At 45.1% G+C, this 18655-nt stretch overlaps 1 protein-coding gene and 1 pseudogene across 1 annotated transcript; both read right to left on the bottom strand.

The window, feature by feature from the left end:
- Window positions 1-6427: 6427 nt before the first annotated feature.
- On the bottom strand, window positions 6428-7766 carry LOC123064267 (expansin-B7-like; annotated as a pseudogene).
- A 7223-nt stretch (window positions 7767-14989) lies between these two features.
- Window positions 14990-16417, bottom strand: LOC778389 (expansin-B7). Its single transcript, XM_044487783.1, has 3 exons — window positions 16133-16417; window positions 15646-15836; window positions 14990-15533 (listed from the first exon to the last, which is right to left on the bottom strand). The coding sequence occupies exons 1-3, from the start codon at window positions 16415-16417 to the stop codon at window positions 15185-15187; spliced, it is 825 nt and encodes a 274-aa protein (XP_044343718.1). The 3' UTR covers window positions 14990-15184.
- Window positions 16418-18655: the final 2238 nt, after the last annotated feature.

Below are 18655 nucleotides of genomic sequence, written 5' to 3'. Positions count from 1 at the left end.
GACTGGCTCCCTTCGCGAGGAGGTGGGCCGTCCTAGGGGAGGGGATGGTGCTGGATGGCCAGTGGCGCGAGGCAGCGGCGGGCTGCGCCGGCGCACGGCGTGGCTTGTGGTGGAGCGGCGAGCTCTGGTGGTGAGGCAGTAGCAGCGGTGGAGCTGGGCGGCGTGGAGGCGCGACCTGGAGGCAGCGGCGTGAGTTCCTGACCGTACAGGCGGCGGCGCTGTGGAGGCTCTACCAGGAAGGAGCTCCTGGTGAGCAGCGGGCGGTCGTCTTCCTCTGCGTTCGGGGTGCTGCCGTTGAAGGGGAGTGCGGAGGCGCGGGTCAGATCTGTGACCTGCTCAGGTTCGAGCCGAGCCTGCGGGAGGGGGGCGTTGTGTGGATGTCCCCTGGAGTGGGTGACAACCATCGTGGCGTGCCGAGTCCTTCCCCATGGTGATGGGAGGTTGCAGGCCGGGGATGGTGGTGGAGATTTGGGTCGGGTTTCTCGTTGTTGTGTGTGTTCTTGGTGGACCATGGTTGTGCGGAGGCGGGGTGCTGCGGTGGCGGCGGTGTGAGGCTACAAGGACGTTGCTGCCCCAATCCTTGGAGGTGTGGAGATGTGCGGCGATACAAACGAAAGTCTTGCCCGGTGTTTGCCGGGCCGGCGGCGAGGGCACCCGCTGGTGTCTTTTCCCTTCTTGGAGGCGTCGCCGAGGCGTGCAGCCATCTCCCTACCTCGCTTGGCATTGGAAGTTGTCTCCGGGCGAAAGCCTTGATTTGCAGGATCAGCACGATGATGGCGCCCCGACGTCGTTTCTCTGTTGGGAGCATCGTGCCTGGAGACACGGTTTGGACGTCCTTCGGTGCGCTCCTCCGGTGTTCGCTGCTGTTCATGATTAATCTGCCGCGGCGCAATGTACGACCATCGCTAGTGATTCCAAGACGGTGCCTTTTTCGGGTCTGATCGAGTCCCGTCATTCAGTTGCCACCTCCTTTAGGCATAAAGAGTGGATGGTGCGTCGACAAGGGAAGCTCGGTGAGAGTTGTTGTTTCTTCGATGGTGACCGGCATCAGTCGAGACGCGACTAGGTTTTTCGGTTTTGGGCAGGCGCTTTTGCGTTGTAGTTGTTTTGCTGTGGGTGGAGTGGAGCTATTGCAACTTCTGTTGTTCGCAGCGAGTTGTAGTTGCCTTGTATTTGAAATTCTCTCTTCTATAAAGCTATGGTACGCATTTTGCGTACTCTCGGAAAAACACATTGTGTGCATAAAAATGCCACTTAATTTTATCATATGCCCTCCCAAAGTCCACTTTGAAAAGCATAGCATTTTGTTTCTTAGCATGAACAAAATTCAAAACCTCGTGTAGGATCATTATATTGATGAAAGTATATATGTCGGCAAATACTCCATAGAAACAAGTATTGTACCATAATATCAAGTGACGCACCCACCCATGTATGACTGTTAGAGGAAATTAACCAGGTGGTGAGTTTGCTTTGCAAACCGGCCGAAGTACACGAAGCTGCAACCGAAGGTGCAGAGAATATGTCGATGAAATGGCCGAGCTTAAATTAACAACATTCATTAACATGTGAGTTGAATTTAAACTGAATTTTGTTAATTTATACAGGGCCGGGAATTTGTTCCGCTTGCACTACTAGAGCATGATTTGTTATTTTTGTTTCTCTTTATGCGAGTTGAATTTATGACTGAAATTTTGTAACATGTTAGATGTATGCTATTTCTTCAACTTAATTATTTTCAGAATGTTTTAGAACTCATAGTACAAGCCTTTGATGTTAGATGCACTTGTAGCACAAATACTCTAGGTGCACAAGATATGCTCTCTAGGTTGGGACGAAGGCGAAGCTGGGTCAACCCTACTCGAACCTTTTGGAGACCAATCAACGGTAGACACCTGAGACTTGCGGAGAGAATCCTGTGACGCGCCCACTAGACCCCAATCTTTGTTTTCCTATATATCATCTGGAAGGAGGGATATCGTATCATCTGCATATTACAACATGTTTACACCTCCTCACTATATTCACTCATCATTCATTTGACATACCCATGCTTTTTGGCATTATTTAAAATAATAACGAAAGCATGGACAGCAAGATTAAAAAGCAAAGGGGAGAGAATACCTCGTCTTAAACCATGCAGAGTAAGGAATTATGGTCCTACACCATCATTTACTTCGATACCAACATGCCCTTCTCTCGTAGTTTTGATTATCCAATCATTTGATTGACATGGGATTCCCTTCAGAGTTAACATTTTGTGCATAAAAGGACATTTAATTTTATCATATGCCTTGCCAAAGTCCAGTTTCAAAAGCATAGCATCTCGTTTCTTACTATGAATAGAATTCAAAACCTCGTGTAGGATCATAATATTGATGAAAGTATATATGTCTGCAAATCTGCCTTACAAACAAGTACTGTACCATAATCTCAAGTCGTATTGCAACCTGACTTGACTTGTATTAAAATATGAATTCTCTGCAATCGGCCTGCCGCCCAAGGCGTAAGCTGGAACTGATTACAAAGCTAAATTAATTACCTCTGGCCGCTGGCTGTATAGGAGGAGTAGGAGCAAGAGGCAGCGAAAGCGATGGATTGTTGTTGCAGACCGGGAAACTAGGGCATCTCCCATGGGGTCTCACCTGCGCTACGGGAGCAGGAGGGGCCGACACCGGCCTTCCACCTGCAGACACGAACGAAATACATCAGTCTATCACATTACATCAGAGTTTAGTGAAGATATGGAGATTGTGCATGTTAGGAGTAAGCCACAGTGGGAGGGGTCTAAATAAGATGTAGTCTTTGTCGGTCGATATGAGAGTTCTTCTAGGATTGTGCTGCGTGTGTACGTGTGTACCTTCATGTTTGTGTGTTTGAGAGAGTTGAGATGAATAAATGCCAACATACAGACCGTTCGTCGGCCGGGGCGTTCGTCATCTTCTACCTCCGTCTGGCGTTCGTCCAACATCTGGCACACGAGGAAGATGATGCCGCCGGCTTCAACATACTTGGTCTAACTTCTGTATCAGTCATGTACGACTGACTGCATGTGCAAACATGCTATGTGTATATATAGCTTGTGCTCGTCTTTAGCTAGCCCTCTTGTAGGTACAGGTGTGTAACTGATCATCGCCAGTTTTGCATGTAAGAACACGCATGCTCCGTGAGGAAGACCAGGCATGTGCACGTCAATGAGACGTGCGTTTTCACCAGCGTAAGAATGTTCAAAGAAATTAACCAGGCGGTGAGTTTACATTGCAAACCCGACGGAACTACACGCGAAGCTTCTTTTTTTTTGCGGGTGAAAAATTTGTATTACTCAAACCATAGTTGTGTTACACTCAGCAGAAGGTAGTTCCAGTGCGCATGAAGGGCCAGAACCTATCCAACTCATTGTTCTATCCTCTACGCGAGCGAAATTCGCTAAACTATCGCTAACTGCACGCGAAGCTGCAACCGAAGGTGCAGGGATTATCTGGACGAACATGAAACCAGAGAATGTATAACGGACAATTGATTCCTCCAATCCTATCTTGTCAAGTAGGTGATTTTTCAGCACACACGGAGTTCACCGCAGCAACACTTCATTTATGTAAATCTCTAATACATGCCGGTTTTCTGGTTTATTTCAATATACCAGAAAGGATAAACATGGCACAGTTTCCTTGTATTGGATAGTTCTTGAATCCAAATTTTTCTATAGCCTGGCGCATTCTAAAAGTATTCTTAAACTTTTTTTTTCAAATCCATGAACATTTTTAAAATTCACAATTATTTTTTCAAATGGGTGTATATTTACGAAATTCATGAACATTATTTCGAATTTACATTTTTTTCCTAGTCGACCAGAACAGCGCCGGGTTTTTTCCGAAGCTAGGAGCTTGCTTTTTTTTCTGCTGATGTTATATCTATGATTTTTTGGATGGTGAAGCATAGAAAACACGAACTAGCCAGCGAGCGCTGTTGAGGCCACCTGGTTGAATCGAACCATCTGAGCCTACACCTAGTTGGGTTGCACACAAAAAGATCAATGGACCGGAGCCCAGAAAGCAAACACTGCATGGTCGAAATGAACAACGTTGATGTTTGGGGAATCCTATTCCGCGCATAGGCCCCTATGTAGTGACCTAGCTGTTGCCACCAGTTTTTGGCATGGAATAAAAAAATAATTAAGATGGACTCAAATAAAAACGTGTCCAATATCGAAAGTCACCATTTGGTCGAAATGAACAAATTTGATGTTTGGGTCATCGCCATCCGATTTCATTTCAGGGGCCGAGGATGTGTTCAAATAATATGGACATAGCCGTGAACTTTTTTAATACAAGTTGAACATTTTCGAAAAACATGATGAACATTTTTAAATTCTCAAAGAATACTTTTTTAATATACATGAATACTTTAAATACATGATGATTTTTTTCATTATACTCAATGAAAATTTAAATAAATACACAATGAATATTTTTAAGTAGACACTGGGCATTTCATTAAATACCATTGTCTATAAGTTTAATGAAAAACTATATGACAAACAGTTATTAATACATGATGAGCATTTTTTTAAATACATATTAAAATAAAATATGATGGACATTTTTTAATTCTCGAAGAGCCCTTTTTAAGATACATGAATACTTTTCAATAACCGATGAACGCAACCACTCTACCTCACACAAATGATCGCTCGTGTCCGGTGGCAACGAGTGCCGGATATGCAGTTCAGCCCGTGCCGCCCGCCCTTGCCCTTGCCCTTACCGGTGGGGTATTGGGCCAAACACCCGGAATCGTCTTGCCCCAGTTTGTGGAGTTGCTTGCTGATCTGGTGCCGGCGGCGGGCGTTCATCTGCGTAGTGTCCAATCCAGGCCAAAAAGAGGTCTGTGTCGACGACTCAGCGCACGCCCAATCCAGCACCACATCCGACATCGCGTAGGCCGCCCGACGCGTCTCATTGAGCTCCTCCTCAACTGCCGCCTTGTCAGTCGCCGTCCTGGTGCACAAGGAGATGGTTCCCACGTCGCGACCATGGTAATGATGGTGGCAGCCATGTTCGCTGGCAATCACAGTGGAGGGCGCCTCCTCCTTCATGGCGGCCGTCTGCCACCAAGTAGTGTGTTCAGGCCTATTCAGGCCTCTTTTGTGCCGAGCCATGCCCGTGCCAGTCCATTACATCTTGTCAGGCTTGATGCCCATTATCTAACTAGGCCTGCGCCAACTCATTATATCCAGTCATCAGGTTTAGTTCAACGAAAACTTTGTTCAGATTGTTTAATGAAAATGCACATGAGCTCCTTGTTAAAAAAAACATGTACTTGCTCCCGAAAAGGATGCATGTGCCGGTCGCAGCTTCAGGTTTTCGTGAGTTGGTTCGATCCTTATTATGCACAAGCGCCACGCGCAGCAACACAGTCCGGCCAGGACAACAAAGATCCACATAAAATCAACCTCAATGGGCGTGCGTACGTACGGTAGCTGATCCTTTATTTTAAATCTTTGGCACAAACCATTGATCGTACATGTAACTACATAACGATATACTCCACATGGTATATCGCATGCAGAATATCTACCGGAGGTGCTTCATGCGGAAGGGTCGACGTTGGCTGCAACCTGCTAGGTCTTCCGGCTCTCTCTCTCTCCCGTTCTCTCTCTGTCACTCTCTCTCTCTCTCTCAATAGTTTCTAATCAAGTTGTAGTCTAAATAAACTGATGAAGGAAAACATACCGTGGAGCAAGGATTTTTTTCTGGTCGAGAATTACGGAAATCGGCCAGTTGCCCGCTCTTCCACTGCTTCCCGAAAAAAAGTACTACCATTTGATTTTTATGAATATTTTGAATTTGAATTGTACAACAGTGTCAAATACAATCCGTATGATTATGTAAATGTATATCACTGAGGGGTGTGCTGCTTCTTGTCTATTCTGAGCATGTGTGAGTTTGCGGGGTCGAATCCAGTCTATGCTATTCTTCTTTTTGGCTCTGCTCTTTGCTCCATTGAGGATGACAAAAAAGCACAAATTGAGCTGCAGAAAGAGGGACTCGACCCCATGATGCCCTGGAGGTGAAGTGCAGCACTGACCACAAAAACATGAAAATATTTAAGTAGATATTAGCGCAGGAGAATTATATTGTGAGGTCAAATTTTGTTTGAATTTTTCAGCCTGTAAAATGCCGAGATTTCTGATCTTTTTTCGAAACCAGTTCTTTCAGCCGGCACCTACTGAAAGAGAAGGAATCGTACAACCTAGCCAGCCTTTGAATGTTATGATGCTTCTTATTTTTGTGAATCTTCCCATAATTTTAAAGCCCGTCTCATGAGGTCATTACATAACCCTACTCCTCTTTCCATTGCTTTCATATAGAATACATATAAAGTCAATGCATCATATATATTGACATCACATAAATGGCTGATCCATCAATTAATCAAACTGGATGACGGAGCTGTAGACTTTTTCAGGCTTCCAGAGATGACCTGGTCGGCGACGAGCATCTTGCCAGACTCGTTAGTGATGCGCAACGAGAATGGCCCCTGCATGCGGTGCCGGGCATCCATCCTCCAGATGGAACCCCACGACTCCTTCATGGGCATCCACTCCCCAGTGGGAGCCATCTCACTGCTGTTGCCAGCATCCGGCCGTGACTCCATGATTTCTAGCAGTTTCACATCGCCGTCGCCGTTCTCGTATTCCACCAGGATTGCCATGTAGAATGGGTTCGACCCCTTCTCCACGTGGAACATCACCGCCAACCCCGGGTACTGGCACGGCACCCTGCAGAGCCATACCACTCGCCATCAGTGTGTGTCATCTCCCAAACAAAAAAAATATCATCTTGATAAGATAAGACGACGCCCATGATTGTGACTCGCATAATAGGTAGGTGGGTGTGGTACCTCCGGAACTGCATGTCAATGATTCCCGCATTGCGGAGCTCATCGTTGCGGCCACCCTTGGCCATGGCTCCAAAGGCAGTGCCGCTGAGGTCGAAGTGGTAGGGAGAGACCGGATAGTAGTTCATGTCCGTGATGATCACCGTCTCCGGAACACCGGAGCACGCAGGGTGGTTTGACCTTAAGCATCTTATCTGCATTTACGTTGCACGTGATCGACCACCGTCCATTATCCATTACAATGTTAGGCTGAACATACACATTCGCAAAGAAAAAAAAAGTATGTAGAATATCTCTGCATGCATGCATGCATGTGACCATAATGTAGTGGTATGCATGCAGTTTGTAGTACTCCCCGGTCCTAAATAAAAGTCTTTTGTAGAAATTTCACTATGGACCACATATAGATGTATATAGCGCATATTTCACTATGGACCACATAGTGATGTATATAGCATATGTGATCCATAATGAAATCTCTACAAAGACTTATATAAAGGAATGGAGGGAGTAGTAATAAAGTAGGGCGGTCGGGGTCATACCTGGTAGCACGAGCCGCAGCCCTTGCCGTCCTTGAAGAGCGGCTCATTGCTGCAGGAGGTCATGGCAGAGAAGGGCGGCAAGTTGACGTTCTTGAACCCGCACGCGCCACCATTGTCGTCGGGCCCAGCACCGTGGCGCGCGCCGTACCATGTCGCCTTGGCGTCGAGCCAGCTGGAATTGGCCGCAGGAGGAGTGGCCATGTAGGGAGGCTTTTTGGTGGCCGGGGAAGGACGAGGCGCGTGGTTCCTGGCACCGCAGCCATGGGCATGGGCGACGAGGATGAAGAGGAGCAGAGTAGCCTCGACGGCAATAGAGGAGGATGTCATTACTGCCTCTTGTGCCGGATGGGGCTGGGCCTTGGCATATTTATAGTGCGGGGCTGACGGGCGGAAACTAGCAGGGCGCGCCCGTAGAGACCAATATTAATTATATACTCTATTTGCCTTCTAAATATATTTATGTGGTACTCCTATTAAATTTTTAATTATCTGCTATAGAAACAATAGGTATGTGCAATGCAATATTAAATAAGAATATATGAAAATGTACTCCATGGTTGTGAATTAGAAGTACAGGGAAGGATCAATGAACATTGAGAATACAATGATAGTGAGAATGATGGCCAATGCATGTATTTTGCATCACAATTTCATACGATAAAATGCTTATTTATCTTGTATATTCAACCATCAATGTACTATTTTATCTCAATTTTCTCTGCTATTGCATGGATGCAACGGGAGGCATCAGTGACGGAGGAGCCACGAGGTCGCCACAGCTTAGGCCATTCGTCTGCTGGTGCGGCCAGCCTGCGCCCTTGGGCGGCGGAGGACCATTCCCCTGATCAGGGGCGGACCCAGGATTGGGCCAAACCCAGGGCCCATGCTGCTACAGTACGGATACAGTGCTGCTACAGTGCACAAATATGCTACATGCAACGAAGTGATTCATCCTCACGCCCAGGGCCCAGGCCCCCCCCGGCCTGGGTCCTGGATCCGCCACTGCCCCTGATGGTGTCCGTTTGCAGCATCTGCATGTACACAAATCGGCCGGCATGGCAATATTATTTAAAGAAAAATATACTTTCTGACCCTTAATTTTTGGTGAAGTCTAGATTTGGTCCCTTAACTCTAAAACTGGACAATTTACACCCTGAACTACTGAAACCGGGCAAGATTCATCCCTGGCCACGGTTTTGACCGGTTTTGAAAAAGTATGCTGACTTGAATTCACATACTTTTTCAAAGTCTGTTTAATGTCTTCAAATTCGGGTATTTTTATCATAGACGCGGACATTTTAAAAATTAGTGTACTTTTTTCAAATTGGCGTACTTTTTCCGAGTTCACGTACTTTTTTTAAATCCATGTACTTTTTAGAAATTCATGTAATTTTCATAGCCACGTATATTTTTTTGGAAAGGGTTCATGAATTTCAAAATTTTATGTGGGCTTGAAAAATGTACGCTGATTTGGATTTTTTTTACGCAAATTAGAAAAAATATTTTTAATTGATAAAATTATCTCAACTTGACACAAGTACGTGAATTTAAAACAAAGTTCATGGATTGAAAAAGGAACATGGATTTGGTAAAGGTACGTGAACTTTAAAAAGTATGCGGATTTGAAACAAGGACGCGAATTTCAAAATAGTTTATTGATTTGAAAAAAAATACTCAGATTTGGTAAAATTAAACGAACATGGAAAAAATACGCAGATTCGAAAAAATTATGCAAATTTAAAAGATCACAGATTTGAAAAATGTGCGCAAATATTAAAATAGTTCACATATTTGAAGAAAGTATGTTTACTTTTTAAAAAATTACGCGACCTCGAAATAACTACATGGATTTGAAAAGAGTATGTGAATTTTAAAAAGTTCATGGATATGAAAAAATTACGCGAATTTGAGTCAGCACCGGTCATAATCCGGGTGAGCTAGCACCAAAACCGGCCAAAATCGGGACCAGGGATGAACCTTGTCCGGTTTCGGTAGTTGGGGATGCAAATTGTCCGGTTTCGTTGGGCACTGGCTCCGCAGCGTAGATCACGTGAGCTTTTGGTTCCGGCGCGTCTCTATTCCTCAGAAGATCCTATTTATAGTGGACGTCTGGGAGGGCCCGGTAGGTTGAAGAAGACCTAGCTATCTCTGAGTGGGTGGTAGCTCATGCATATCTCTTTACGATACAGTTCAACCCGAGGTAGCCCGCCACGTTTTCCCCTTGTTCGTTGAGATGAACTCGATTGTCCCAAAACACATATAGTCAATGAAAAGTGGGGGTGTGATGTCGAAGTGCCGCCCTGAGCCGTCGACCGCCACCTCGAAAGAGCTGAAGGTAAAGGTTTGGACCGACATGAATTTGCCGAGCTCATCTGGATCTCTGCCCCGAATTAGGTCTCCGACCAACGTCGCTCGTGCCTGGCGCGCCAACTGACACTGCAGAAAACCGCCAGATCCTTCGTTAGGGTTCCTGACGAGATCAAAAGTACGGCAACGGAGCCTGCATGCACAAGTTACCCAGGTTCATGCCTCCGGAGAGTAATACCCCTACATTTTGCTTCTTCTTGTTATTGATGGCGGTGGGATACCTTGTACGAGGAAGCACAATACTGTGTACTAAGCTCCCCTTATATAGGCGGTGAAGGTTAGGGTTTACATGGAGGAGATGTGATCTAGGCTGCCGGTCTTCATGACTTGGAGGGAAAGATGCTCATAAGTCATTCATCCCGTTGCCTGGCCCTTATAGGCTCTTGCCAGGCCTCCTGTCTGGTCCGTCTTGGTGAGCCACCCTGCGGGCGTAGCCCCGTCATTCATGTTGAACCTCATCAACAAATATCGATTTTGAGATGTGATTGTTCTTCCTCGGATGATTGACCCTGCACTTCGTATTTCAAACAAGTGTCGTGTGCCGTGTGTGTGTGTACGTGGTTGGTGGGGAGGAGGGATGGGGATTACCGACATGCAGAGACATTCCTTTCTCCTTTTCATTTTTCTTCACAAATTGGGTCGGATGGATGAGACATTATGCTCCAACACATTTTTATGTAGGAATACATTTTTTATGGTCAGTTGAACAAACTTCATTAATGATTCCGGAATTTTATTATCTTTTTACATTCTTATTCATTATATAAAAAAATGCTGAAGCAACGTGCATAAACACATTATTTGTGGTCCATGCTCCATATCCTGAGCATATGCACTTCCGATCATTAACATTAACAATTTCAGTTCTAGAAAGATTTCACCCAGAGCCGAAATCACTCTATTTCACTACTCAGTTCGAAACATTCACTTGAAACTCAACAAAATATTTGGAAATTCTAAAATTTATTGCGAATGAATGTTCTTATGTACTATTCTGAATATAGTGTTGTCTGTTCAGATAAGGCTAACATGGGTAGTAAACGGTGAATTGTCTGCGGCTGGCCTGCTGCGCAACGCAGAAGCAGGAATTAGCAAAGCTGTATTACGTCCGGCTGCCAGGACCAGGAGGAGTAGAAGGAATCGGCGGCCGCGGTGACCCGTTGTTGCCTATGCAGGGATAATTTCGAATGCAGGCGCGACTACCTCCCAACCCGTTCGCTATGGGAGCCGGAGTTTTACGCCACGGCCTTCCACCTGCAGGCGCAACATGATATGCTTGGGAGCCGGGGCGGCGTCCCCAGGTGCTGGTGGTGGTGCTGCCGAGGTGGCCGTGTGGGCGGCGCTGGGTGCGGCGGCGGCAAGGTCCTGCGATGGCGGATGGTGGCGACGGGGCAGATCGATTCCCTAGCTTGCTGCGCGCGCCCCTGACCTCCTCTCCAAGATGGCATCGTGGTCTGCGGCGGCTGGTTTCGGATGGAGTCTTCCAAGATCCAACCTAACTGCGGCCATCGCAAATTTGCCTATGCATGGCGGCCCTTGTTTCTGGTAGCGCCCATCTCCCTCGATCTATGGTGGTGGCTCCGGCGTGGCGGTCGTTGAGGCAACGGTAGTCTTGGCATTGCTCCGGCCACACGGTCTGTGGATTGCTGGGGCTGCGATGATGTGCCGGATGGATGAGGTGATTTACATCCAATTGGCCGGATGGTGGCGTATGTAGATTGTTCTGCAACAACTTCATACGGATCCACGACATCATCAAAAAGATTTCGGGAGGTTTTATCTCCTGATCCGGTGGATGACTTCATTGGTGGGTTACAAATTATGAACAAAGACTTGACGCAGAGGGTTGTTTGTGGAGTAGCGGCGATCCAATTGTAGCTGCTCGGATAAGGGAAAAGCGGTGGAGACAACACATGTGAGATTTGGATGGTGGTGCTCTACTGTGCACCCAGTCTCGAGCTCCGGGACGAAAGCCTAGGACAGACCCGAGTGGTTATTCCTGGCAATGGCGATGATTTTTTACGTCGTTACTGTTGGAAATAATCACGATTAGGACATCCAGTCCCGTACGGGCTTGGAATTGTGCCCGAGTTGGATATGTATAGGTTAATTAGTAGTACTATATATATCTGTAAGTAGTACCGTTTATAACTCAACTTGTACCAAACCCAGAACGAAAGAAATAAAATCCCAGGAGCGACACGCTCCTGTTGCGATCCATCGGCGTCCCGTGTACCCGTTTGTGTATTGATGAAACTAGCTCGTATCGATCAGGCAAGCCGGCGGCTTGTAGTCTCATACGTGAGTGTATAGGCTTGAATGGAAAATCGATCCAGCAGCTAGGCAGCTTGGTTGCTTTGGTGTATACGTACACCTGACCATCGTCTACGTCTACATCTCCAACTGGTTAGCTCGGAAAGTATTCGAGCTAGTCTTGTACGTGCGTCTCACCGGAAAGTACACGGCGGATCGCAGCGTCGAGGCCGGGCATGTGCCAACAATTGATATCAGAGCTTTGGTGTATTGGCGTGATTCTCAAAAAACAGCCGAAGGATCATGTCGAACACAAGCAAGGAGATCGTGACGGTGGCAGCGGGAGCACCAATGCCAATGGTGGGGGGATCACAATTCCCCCCTCTGGATCGAGAGGACTACGCACTATGGGCGATCAACATGGAGGTCGCGATGGAGGGAGCTAAGTACTGGGAAGCCGTCGACCCCGGCGGCGCCGAGTACGCGAAGGGCGCGACAAAGTACCGGAAGGATCGTCAGGCGTTAACGGCGATCTACTCCGCCATGCCGAAGGATGTGCCGCAACACCTTGTCGGAAAGAACTCGGCGAAGGAGGCATGGGAGACCATCAACATCCTGCACCAGGGTCATGACCGTGTCAAGAAAGCACACCTTTAGTGCCTGATGAGAAGCTACGAGTGCCTAAAGATGGATGACAGTGAGACGGTTGATCAGTTTGCCGTCCGTCTCAAGACCCTCGTCAACGGCATACGTAGCTATAGTTCAACCCTAGAAGAAGTTGCGATCGTCCGACGATTTTTGCGCGCCGTGCCAGCACGCTACATCCAGATTTTCACATTGATCGAGCAATGTCTCGACCTGAAAACTCTCACGGTTGAGGATCTCGTCGGAAGGTTCAAGGCTCACGACGAGATAATTCGTCTCAGCTTCGGCGATGCGGAGGCGAGTGAGCACCTGATGCTGACAAAGGCGCAATGGATTGCCCTGTCAAAAGAAAAGCAGGGCGGATCTACGAGCAGCGGCAAGAATATTTTTGTATTTTCTTTCTTGTTGGTCCTTCCTGCTGTTTCTTTGGTTATATATTTATTTATTTTACTTTATTTGAAAAATAATTCCTTCTTAAAAAATTCGGGAATTTTCAAAAAAGCCTTAAGAATTTCAAATGTTCGAAACTTTTTTTAATAATTGTTTTGAGATTCTCAAAAGAAATTAATGTTTTAAAATATTTTTCTTGATAATTTTAAAATATTAAAAATGTTAGCATTTTAGAAAATGCTCCGGTATTTTACAAAACTTTCTTGAATTTTAGAAAATGTTTGCATTTTTAATAAAACATCCCAATTAAAAAATTATTTAATGTTTTAAAACATTGTTCGCCTTTTACGAAATGTTCATCTTTAAAAAACTGAAATTCATAAAACCACCTAAAATAACCAGTTTCTACGGTGACCGGGTCGCTACAGTGTATGCCGCGAAAGCGCACCGGATGTTACAGTGTGATGGTTGCTATAGTCGTGCTAAGTGACCCGGCCTTGTCTTGGTCTAACTTATGTTTCGGTCCCTATTTGTCGCAAAATGCGTCATATAGAAGCTCCCCTGTGCGATGTCTAAACACGCCACGCCGGCAGATCTAGGAATTCTCTCCTTAATTGGGCCGACCAATTGTCAGAAACACAAATTGGCTGAGAAAGTGGATAAACGATTTGGTGTGACATTATAAGTTAATAAAATTCACCCTTTTATCAAAAAACCAGGGATGCTCTAGTATGATCTAAGAATGTCATAGAAATGCTCTACGAGGAGGCAAGCCATAGTTCTAAATTCATGGTGGATGGTTTGCTTTAATTTTCCATTACCATGGTGCGATTATCAGCAAAATTTCTAAACTTTTGAGTACTACAACAAATTACATACCGAGTCCTGCATTGGATTGAAGAGGAAGAGGAAAGAAATGACAGGCAAGCCACTTATTGTTGGTAACGAGTAATGATTTTGCATTGCTTGCCTGGTTTTTTATGTTGATAATACAATTCGGTTCGTTTAGATATTTGATGATGATATGTTAGAGAAGTATGTGTATTTTATGAGAATTTGTAATTTTTAGTTGAATGAGTTTCCAAGGATTGTACATCGGCCTAATCTTACTTCTACTTCTCCAGATGACAAGAAATTGGTAACTATCATGGTAACGATCATGGTAACGATCCAAGCTACCATCACCATGCGCCCACTGATTTTCCGAAAAATAGAATAACCCATCACTTGTAAGATCCTTTCATTGCCCAAATTATGCACATATATAGTGATTTCTATGGAGGGATGGTCCGAAAAATAAATTGAAAACAAAACATGATTGACCATTTACAGAGTGTTGCACTCTAGCATACCAATTGTCAACGCCTGCTAGCTTCTGGAGAAATCCTTAGGAAGAAACTCGGTAGTGAGGAGGACACTGTTTGTGTGCTTGAAAGGCATTTACCGAGTTCGCCACTCTGCATGGTTTTGACCCATATTTGACTAGTTTCCTTACAAGGCTTCTAGGAAAACTCTACAAACCAGCCGGACACAATGTTGAGTACGAGCCGGGAGCACGCAGGAAAGTTAGTGTGGCGTGGTGCGGCCGTTAATGGGCCACTCCCCCTCCGTCTATGGTGGAAGTTTGCCAAGTTGACACATGGCGAAACTCGGCAAAGAGTGACTCTTTGCTGAGTTTTCTGATGATAAGCACTCGGAAAAGTAGCTCATTACCAACATGTTCGTGGCCGAGTCTTGTTCGCCCGGTGCAGAACTCGGCAAAATATTGTCGAGTTGTTTCCTGCATTTGTAGAGTTCTCTGGGCACTCGGCAAAGCTGCGGAGCCCAGTAATGGGGCGCATATCAAATTTATATGTCTAATGCACAACCACAAATGTATAACATTACCCTAAATAAGCAGTTGTATATAACATTTATTGATATTGATATAGAAGGATGGACGGACACACTTGCAACTGGACATCACAGGCGACGTCTCAGCCGGCTACATAGGCACGCACGCATGTACCACAATTTTTTCTCTTCAAATCAGGCTACTACCCATTTCATTAGTTTCATATATATATGGGCATATCTGGCCCATCGATCAGTTAATGAAACTGGACGAGGGAGCTGTAGGTTTTGTTGGGCTTCCAATCGATGGGGATGACCTGTTCGGCGACAAGTGTCTTGCCGGACTCGTTGGTGATGCGCAACGAGAATGGCGCCTTCATGGGGTGGTGGGCATCCATCCTCCAGATGGAACCCCACGACTCCTTCATGGGCACCCACTGCCCTGTTGGAGCCATCTTACCGCCATTCGGTCGCGACTCCATGATGTCCAGCTGATTCACATTGCCATCGCCGTTCTCGTACTCCACCAGGATTGCCATGTAGAACGGGTTCGACCCCTCCTCCACGTGGAACGTCACCGTCAGCCCCGGATACTGGCACGGTACCCTGCGCAGTCATGTCCCTTAGGTGTGTCAGTGTGTGTCGTCTCATAAACACACAATATCGTCTAGCTCTCGATCTCAATAAGGTAAGACGATGGCTATGATGGGTGTGGTACCTCTTGAACTGCATGTTGATCATGCCGGCGTGGCGGAGCTCGTCGTTGCGGCCGTCCTTGGCCATGGCTCCGAAGGCGGTGCCACTGAGGTCGAAGTGGTAGCGGGAGACCGGGTAGTAGTTCATGTCCGTGATGATCACCGTCTTCGGCACACCGGAGCACGCAGGGTGGTCTGGCTTTAAGCACCTTATCTGCACTTGTAGTGCACGACGTTACAGGCTGCATATAAACACATCTATATCCTATACGAATATGTCTGAATGCATGCACTCGAATAATAATGGCTAAAAAACAATGTGCTGGTAACATATTGGTTTGTAAAAATAAATAAATTATAGTGGTACTCCCTCCAATCTATATTAAATTTTAATTATTCAGTATAAAATTATAACAAATCAGCGATAATTAATATGGATTGGAGGGAATAACATAATTGCTTGCAGGTGTGTAATAAACTAATGATAGCGTAAGGTGGGTCGTATCGTACCTGATAGCAGGAGCCACAGCCCTTGCCGTCCTTGAAGAGCGGCTGGTTGCCGCAGGAGGTCATGGAGGAGAAGGGTGGTAAGTTGACGTTCTTGAACCCGCACGCGCCGCCATTGTCGTCAGGCCCGGCACCATGGGGTGCGCCGTACCATGTCGCCTTGGCATCAAGCCAGCTGGAGTTGGCCGCAGAAGGAGCCGCGTGGTGCTTGGCGTAGCAGCCATGGGCATGGGCGACGAGGATGCAGAGGATCAGAGCAGCCGCGACCGCAATGGAGGAGGATGCCATCGCTGGCTCTTGTTCCGGACGGCGCTGTGCACTTTGCCGTACTTATATATTGCCGACTGCCAGGCAAAAACTGGTAGCAGCGCCCACAGAGACATATATTAATGCATAATATATTTGCTTTTGATTATTATTATTTGAAACTTGCTTTTAATTATTTCATTTAATCAATTTAATAGAGAAATCAGTCTGTATCTACAACACTAAATAAGAATATATGAAAATATACCGTGACATTAATAAGCTTGTTAATGTGACAACGCGGTGTGGGCTAAACTGGCTTGTTACATAATACTTTTCTAAAAATAGAAAAAGAAAAGTTCTATATGTACATGTCGCTACCTCGTTTTCCAACTCACTGCACCTGTCCTCTCCAACGTCGTCGTTTAAAGTGGCAAATGGGACAGAGGAGTGACTGGGACGGCTGATTGATGATGGCCAAGATCGTCGACGATCATTACGACGAAGAATACCATGGTGTCTGAGCATCGACAACCAGGAGGCCTCGCTTCTGACTTCGGCAAGTTTTGGCCCTCATTTATATGGACCACGTACGATTATCAAGATGTTTAGGGCTTCATGCGTTTCGTGCTTCTGATAGTATTATGCGAGCCCTTTGCGTCAGTTGTTCGAAAAAGTTGAGGTGTGTGTGGTTTTTGCTCTGTTTAGTTAGGCCAATAGATCAACTTTCTTGTTTTTTGATTTAAGGTTGATCATTGTCTTTGTAATTAATGGCCCCGTAGGGAAAAATTGTAATGGTTTGGCGATGTACTAATGATTAGTGTACTCTGCTTTTAGATTGTAGTACTATTTAGGGTTTCGATGATCCATTTTGAATGGATCTTCTAGAAAGGACCTATCTTTTAAAAAAACTATTTTTTGCAATGTAGACATTTATGTTCATGAATTCACCATGATATACATCATTTGTTATTTTTTCGTGATGTTGGACCTATGAGATCATACATGGATACTAAGATTATTTGCTTTGATTGTTGTATGCCTTCCTCCCCAGCGACATGAGGGTAGCACTAGGTTTTCCATGGGGGCAGCTCTCTAGCATTTTTTCTTTTAAGGAGTATAAACCATAGTAATTTATCTTTACAATTCATTTGCACTAGATTCTATGGGAATATATTTTTATCCACTGAATTCTCTTTGATAGAATCTTAAGTTCTTTCGCACAATCTAGCATCATTTCACCCCCTTTAAATCATAAGACTGCATCAAATTCTTGCATTTTCCTTTCTCTTTTACCCTTCGATTTCTAGGCAGTGACTAAGAAAATATTCACATACCTGCAATTGGAATCATACAATCACAACAAATGATTCAAGAGGTTAGGAAGTTTTTCTACAAGTTTTGGAGGAAACCAAACATGAGGCCAAACCTAACAGGAAAAAAAAAATCCTTTGACTGTTTCGATGCATCTTATGTCTTCCACTAACTATTCTCTCTTACTAATCAAGTAACATCCAATCTCTGAAATTCTCTTTTTTCTCTTGTGCACCATCCAAAATGAGTTTTTTTGTAAGATCTAACATGCCATGACATTCGTCCTGCAATTTTACTACTATTATATTTGAGAGTCCTACCTTCCAAATGTGCCTACCATGTGTTCATTTATTCTTGCGCCTTGTGGTTTTTCAAAATACAGACACCTGAATTGTATATTCACGCAACATAAACTTTCCTATAAAAGACAATAAAACCATATCCACTACTTGTTTCAATACTCTATTGGAGATATCAGTAACCTAAGGTCTGACAACAACAACAGGAGTGTGACCTAAGGATTTCACATTCCATTATTACCCTTCAATAAATAAATTGCACATGCTTGTTGCATTGGTTGTTCTTCATATATTCGGGGACGGTCACTATACATAGCCAAAGGGTTTTGTAGTGTGGTACAAGTGTCGTCATCACATGAGGCAAGTGTTATTTAGACATAATGTAATATTGCAGTTCATCGTCAGGTGAGGGATACCATCCGCCCAAGCGATCCTGATATATAAGAAAGGGTGTGGCTGAACCCCGATGGACCTACACCCCACTATCTAACCATCCATATTTGTGTTGAGTCATATTTGTTAGCTAATATTTATTCAAGTTAAGAATTCACTGAATCTTCTATTTTATTTGTTTGTCACAAACGACAGAACATATGAACACGAATTTTTGCAGGTCGATATAGATTTATTATGGTGTTCAGAACTATTTTCATAATTTTCTGGTATA

Source organism: Triticum aestivum, chromosome 3B (assembly GCF_018294505.1).
Source record: "Triticum aestivum cultivar Chinese Spring chromosome 3B, IWGSC CS RefSeq v2.1, whole genome shotgun sequence".
NCBI classification, from domain to species: Eukaryota; Viridiplantae; Streptophyta; class Magnoliopsida; order Poales; family Poaceae; genus Triticum; species Triticum aestivum.
This window is presented reverse-complemented; position numbering and strand designations above follow the sequence as displayed.

Excerpts from the sequence above, each read along its gene's own strand:
- LOC778389 (XM_044487783.1), bottom strand. The coding sequence starts at position 16,417 with ATGGCATCCTCCTCCATTGCGGTCGCGGCTGCTCTGATCCTCTGCATC. Across the intron at positions 15,837-16,132 it reads GCTGTGGCTCCTGCTATCAG|ATAAGGTGCTTAAAGCCAGA; the intron begins GTACGATACGAC and ends CTACAAGTGCAG. Across the intron at positions 15,534-15,645 it reads ATCAACATGCAGTTCAAGAG|GGTACCGTGCCAGTATCCGG; the intron begins GTACCACACCCA and ends ATGACTGCGCAG.